Source organism: Magnolia sinica, chromosome 19 (genome assembly GCF_029962835.1).
Source record: "Magnolia sinica isolate HGM2019 chromosome 19, MsV1, whole genome shotgun sequence".
Classification (NCBI taxonomy): Eukaryota; Viridiplantae; Streptophyta; class Magnoliopsida; order Magnoliales; family Magnoliaceae; genus Magnolia; species Magnolia sinica.
In genome coordinates this window covers 23,693,744-23,700,421 of record NC_080591.1, presented here as the reverse complement: position 1 = coordinate 23,700,421, position 6,678 = coordinate 23,693,744, and the positions used below count along the sequence as shown (strand labels likewise).

At 37.6% G+C, this 6,678-nt stretch overlaps 1 protein-coding gene across 3 annotated transcripts in view; it reads right to left on the bottom strand.

The window, feature by feature from the left end:
- Positions 1 to 318: 318 nt before the first annotated feature.
- Positions 319 to 6,678, bottom strand: part of LOC131235713 (uncharacterized) — a 44,218-nt gene continuing 37,858 nt past the window's right edge. For all 3 annotated transcript variants that reach the window (XM_058233031.1, XM_058233029.1, XM_058233030.1), the window contains one exon: positions 319 to 1,163. In XM_058233031.1, coding sequence (XP_058089014.1) covers positions 570 to 1,163 — 594 coding nt within the window. In that variant the 3' untranslated portion in view covers positions 319 to 569. The remainder of the gene's footprint in view (positions 1,164 to 6,678) is intronic.

The following is a 6,678-nucleotide window of genomic DNA, read 5'->3' as shown; positions in this document are numbered from 1 at the left end:
CAGCCTCTAAGGGATAAATCTGATCCGGGAGCAATCATGGATTACTGAATCCATATTTGGAGACCATGGATTCCATACCAAACAATGAAAAAGGGAAGGGGATTTCCTTCAACATAATGACTTTGTGTCGTTCAAATAGCAAAGAAAAGGATGGAATCCACCAAGCAAGCATTATACTTTTTTCATAATTTGGATTATTAGCACAATAAACTAGATGAGTGTGGTTAGAGGAACATAGATTTCCGTGTGATATCCAAACATGCCCTGAGATAATGAAATGACAATAGAGATTACAAGTATACTTTGTCAATGAACGGGGGGCCAAAGATGTCTATATCAACAACACTGAAAATGGCAAACCAAAATGAGTCTCAAGTTGTAAAACAAGCCATATTAAGAAGAGGATTCATTAGCTTAAAAAAATACATTGGCTAGAAATGCATTCTGCCCTCGGCAAGTAATGACACAAATACGAAGGTGGGAATGTGGAAGCTGCTTCATTCAATCCAAGTTATTACACAAAGAACATAAAGAAGGTGAAGGAAGAAGCTACAAACACACACTGCAATCTAATAATCGGGCAGCGCACTTGTGACAGTGAATTTTATGATATCAAAGTAGAGAGGAAATTGAAATATAGCAAACAATGTGATAGAGAAGCATATCGTGACATAAACCGGATAGGCGATGTAGTGAAGCTTGTCTCTGAGAAGAAAGAAATGGGAAGCACAGAAGGAAGCAAACATAAAAGCGATTGAGAGTAGGAGAGAGGTGAAGCCTATTATCAGCTTCTTTGGCAAATAATTTCCAAAATCTGACTCTTGGTAGGGATAGTTAAGGATGGCAAGGAATGTGATTACAGAGATTATGGAGAAGCACAATGCGATGAGTGAAGAGACAGTGAAAACGTCAAATGCATTCTTGCCTTCGAATACTGGTGTGCCATTTTCTGATGTAAACCCACCTGGAATTGTGGCTGCAGTTGCAAAAGCTACAGTTGCAACGAGTGCTGCAACAACTGAGCATGAATTGGACATGCTAGTTAGTTGAGCAGCTCCTTCCTTCATCATATCTTTGTGAGTCTCTGTGAACACCTGCTTGGGTGTTTGAAGCTTGCCGTTGTGGAACGTTAAGAGCTCAGCTGGCATGGACTCGCTGATGATCTGCAACATTTCATCAGACATGACAAAATGGAAAATAAGGGATTTTTACCACAAAATGCATCAAAAATCCTGATTTTACAATGAAGCACCTGGTCTAGGTTAGAGTTCCCAAAGCCCTCTGTTAATAGTGTGAAATAACCATGTTGCACTAGTATAATCTTTTACCTAAAAAGCGGCAAAGTTGAACATTTTGGGCCCTACATGGTGTACAATATCCTTCGTATCTAACAGGTACAAACCACCATGATGATCATATGAACAGATAGATCCAATTATTAGGTGGGATACAATGAATTTGAAGGTTTTTGGGACGTTGTCCGTTGTGTTTTTTGGTGTGGCCCAAGGATTTGATTGGCCTTTTTTTGTTGTTGATAATGGCTTGGTACACCTATTGGATAGGTTGGATTCTTTACGCATACCACTTGAGACCCGGTTTTCAAGTTTTCCACATTTATTTTTTTTTTTTTTTGTGGGGGGGGGGGGGGGTATACATGTTTTTTTTTTCTGGAGGCTTCAAAATAAACCAAGGCACTTTCTGGTAAAAACAGGATTCTTGAGGAACTTTGCAGCAAAAATCCTGAGAAGTAAAACCTATGCTATGAAGGTATAAGAAAGTATTATAGATGCTTAGAAGGAAAAAAGAACAAGTGACGCGGTCATTTTAGATGACAAATTGGCTTCATAATCTTTGACATTTTTCTTTTCTTTTCTTCCTTACAGCTTTTGGTCTCATGGACAATTCACGAGCATTGAGATTAATTTATGATTTTGAAATTTCTACCCATAATAGAAATTTAAAATAAAATAAATAAATAAATAAATAAAACTCAAAAATCTAGTTCTTTTGTGTTGTATTTCAAGGAAAGACGTCTTTTGCATTGGCTATTGCTTTTTTAAAATTGTACTAAAGGCATATTTGAATACATGGAATCCAAGGGAAAAGGAAGGAAAAAATAATTATTATGCAATAATGATTTTGATGAGAATTATTGAAACATGGATTCCAATTTTAATTTCTTATTTGGATAGTAAGTGGAAATCTTATATTCCTCTCAAAATACTCACTTAATTTCTTATATCAAGAATCCAAATTACGGAGAAACATAATGATTATTTGGTGGAATCCACCCTTCACTTTGCTATCCCAAAAAAGACAATTGATCGCATCTAAGGAAAACCCTTTTCCTTTACCATTGCTTGGCATGGAATTCATGGTGTCCAAACATGGCTTGGGATTAGATTACTATGGCCCACCCAAATACAAGCCAACAAAGAATAGTGTCTTGCATTTGCAGCTCAATGAATTTTGTTTTGTTTCACAGCACTCCACGGCAAAGTGCTAATTCAGACTGTCTAGTAGCAAGTGGCTCTATCATAGATGACCCACTGTAGAAAAACCAAGTCACCATGGAAATACTAGTTCTGTTATATGTGGTCTCCTTCTCATCTTAATTATATTAAAAAAGAAAAAATAAATGAATAATTGTCTTCATTCAAAAGACGTTGCGATAAGGCATGTGTCGTCTTATGTAAGGCACTCAAGATGGACAGTCCAGATATACCCACTGTATAATAACCTGCTCAAAGTCGCCAGAAAATTCTTATTATTATTATTATTATTATTATTATTATTATTATTATTATTAAGGAAAGAAAAGAAAAAACTCAAATTGATATAACTTTAGCAGATGTTTTCATATTTATTCACCGTGAAATAGATAAGGGGTGCAGTCAAGTGGTCTTGTTACCACCCTAACCTTATAATGGTACTGGCCGGAAGTGGGTCCAGTGATGTTTTCACAAAATCCAACCGGTCCATCAGATGTGCCAAATCAAAAATCCCCAGAAACTTGAAATCAGCCCCAATCCAAAACTCGGGTGGGCCATAACACATGGAACATGTTGAGAGAGGCTTCCCACCAATGATTAGAGTGAGGATCGACCTAGTTGTATGTACAGAATTGAGGTCATTCAGACCTTCCATTCAAGTCAAATGAAGAGTCAGGCCAAATATCAAGCTATTTTACGACTCAGGTGTGCCCGTGTAATTAAAGGGCAGTTGTTCCATCTCAGATTTTTTATGGGGACATCACGTGCACACACACCCTCCCTACGCACGTACGCAAGGAGGATAAGGGCCCCACCATCGATCTGGATCGATGACAACGTCCAGGAAGGGCCTCCTAATTAGAAGACTGCGTTTTGGTTATTTGGAGTGGACCCAATAGTCATGTGAATCCCACTATGGGTTCTCATGATCATGGCTCACTATTCTAATTAATCTAATACTTTAGGTTTTGCTTATTATTGTTATTAGGAATATCATGGACGGTTTAGATTGCTTTGATTAGTCGTTATTTTTTATTACTTCGTCTCCAAGTAATAGGTTGCGCACATGGCGCGAGTTTTGGGGTATAAGGTTTTATTATAAATAGGCACCCCTTCTAGTCTTTTTTATTATTGAAGATTAATAAAATTTCTACATTTTTCTGCTCCTCTAAATTTCTGAGTTGTGGAGATTCAATTGAGTGTGAAACTCTCCCTTCCTTGAAGGGCTGACTACAGTAGTGCGAAGCTACACTTATCCCGATTCATCCCCACCTTCTACCATCCATATTTCCCTTCTCCTACAATCATCTACGCTTCAAATCCATCCTCTATTGCAGTCATTTTCTCTCTACAGCAGATTTCCAAAATCTGGCCCTTTAGGAGGGCTAAAACTTCGGCGGAGCACCACACACAAACCGTGCATCGGATTAGACTGAAATTTGGAGGTTTTGTGGCCCACCCCTGGCCGATCAGGGCCAAGCTAGCCGTTTTCCGATTTGTGCCCCACACACGTGCGGGACACCTCCAGCGCATGTGCGTCTGGGTCTTCACCGTTGTCTGCACGTGTGACGCTTCTCTGGTTCGTCTCTCTCTTCTCTTTCACCCCAAATCCCTAACCCTAACCCTAAATTACTCAAATCCCCAATTTTATGCCCTTTCTTCAACCTTAGGGTTCCCCGAATTGAAATCTGTGAACCCCTTGGATTGGGGAATTATTTCTGTGCATATGTGGATGAATTTACCCTCCTTTAATTATTGTTTGGTATATAATTTTGATTGATCCAACCCTAGCTTGTGTAGGCCTAGGCCTGCATAGATTCCCCTTGATTGAATGCTTGAACTTTTGTGTGGGATATGGAATTTTGTGTAATTGTTTCTAAACTAACGTTATCTAAAGCCTGAAAATCTTACACATCATATTTGAATTTCATGTCCTGCATCAAATTTTCCTTTACTATGGCTTACTTTGGTTACAGATCGGGCAAACTATTTAGCACCTGCCCGTGTAATTAAAGGGCGGTCGTTCCATCTCAGATTTTTCCCTTTGTTGTGGCTCACTTGGGTTATAGATTGGACTAACCAATTGGCCTTTTAGAGATTTTTCTGATGTGACGCATCTGATGGATGGATTAGATTGTGAGAATACATCATGTGGGCAGCACCATTGCAAGGTTACAATGACACCATGCCCTATAACATCAAATAATAAGTATAATCCACTGTAGTTATTAATCTCTACTTTTTTTAAGGGATTTTTACCTTAAAATTCTTTGGAAATTCTCACTTTACCAGATAACGCATGGACAAATAAAATTCAAGAAGATGCTTTTGAAGGGATGAAGTTACCACAATGCCCTAGTTTATCTTTTCATTGTTGTCAAATGCGATCGCACATGCGCATACTATGGATCAGATCTCATATGCTACAATGGCACATGCGATCTAGCAAGTATGCCATGGCATACTTTAATATGCGACCAATGTGCGATCACACATGCGAGTATATGATATTGCATATGCAATTGCATATTTCCCAACAGTCAATTTATTTTTATTTTTTTCAGTTCGGTGCACTTTTGTTTATAAGTAGGCACTCAAGTCCCCTCCATTTTCACTATTCTTTACTCTAAAGCTCTAAATCTCTCACTCGTTCTCTCTTAAACCTCTTTCTCTCTTACTCTAATCTCTCTACAACTATTTCAAGTATGTTTATTTTTTTTATTTTGCAAGTTGTGCTTGTTTTTTGTAAATTAAGTTGTAAGTGATAACTTATGAGTAGTTTCAAGTTATCTATTTATCAATAAAATTTCTATGTTCGAAATTTTTAATAATTAATTCTCTCTTAATGTAGCTTGTTGATTGTTTTGTTAAAATTTATGTAAAAATAATATAAGTAATTAAATATATAACTTATTGAAATACTCAAACTACAATAAAATAAGTAAAATAACCCAATCCAATCATGTGTACTAATTAGGCGACTTTTTCATCTTTTTTTTTTTAAACAATTTTTTCCTTTTTTCAAAAAAAAAAAATCGAAAAAATGCAATTATGCAATCGCATATGCGATTTGACATTGTATCTTTTCTTTAAAAAGTAGCGAGAATTGTGGGGCCCGTGTGGAATATAACATCCAACCCATCTAACATATACACCCTACCATGGCGACCAAATGGACCTGTAAATTAGCTAATTGAATCATCGGATGGCGGAGGATGCATCGTTGAAAGCGCTTAAACGGTTCGGAGAGAAGCTTGTGCAAATAGACTCACAAGAGTTTCAACACCAGGCCAAGGGTTTGAGTACCCATAGGTGGTGAAATCATACTACGATGTGAGTGTGTGGCCGCGAGGCCACCCGGCCTCAAATAGGAGGGGGGCGTCAGCTCTGGATCCCCCCTGCTTGCAGAAATGAATGGATCAGAAGGAGGACGTGTGTGTGTGTGTGTGTGTGTGTGGGGGGGGGGGGGGGGGTGTTGTTGAAAAAAAAAAGCTTGTGCAGATAGAAAATAGGATCATAAAGATGAACAACAATAAGAAGTGGAAGAACAAAAAAGGTGGGGTCCATCAAGGTGTCGGACACAGTACACCCTGTTGTACCCAAACGTACTTTGGATTACAGTGGAGTTAGTGGGGTCAACAGCATCTCTATCCAAGGCAATCATAGTTGCACTCTTTCTAGTGCTCCTCATTGTATTATATTCTAGACATATTACCCACATCAAATGAATAAAAGGGAGTAATGTAAAAAAATTTATAAAAAAAAAAAAAAAAATTAAATTTAAAAAAAAAAGAATCATCATCAAATGGGCTATACATAAATTTGGATGTTTTTAAGTGTTGTATATTATTTTTTTAATAATTTAGACCACCACGTGAATGAAGCCACCAGGTTTTTTGTTAGTCTATTAATCATGGTCAGATGCATCTGTTGGATGGGTTAAATGTTAGAAACATTCCACGTGGTTCCACAATTCTCATTTATCACTCTTTAAAGAATAAGTACGAGGGCATTTATATAATTTCCTCCTTCAAAAAGCATACCTGGGAATTTCAGTTCCTCCAAGCATTTTTTGGTAAAATCCAAATTAGTGAGAAATCATACCGTAAAAATTCCCACTATTTAATGGTCCTAAACTGCATTCTTCCATTGCATGAAAAAATAGAAAAGCGTGTGGGTGTGTGAG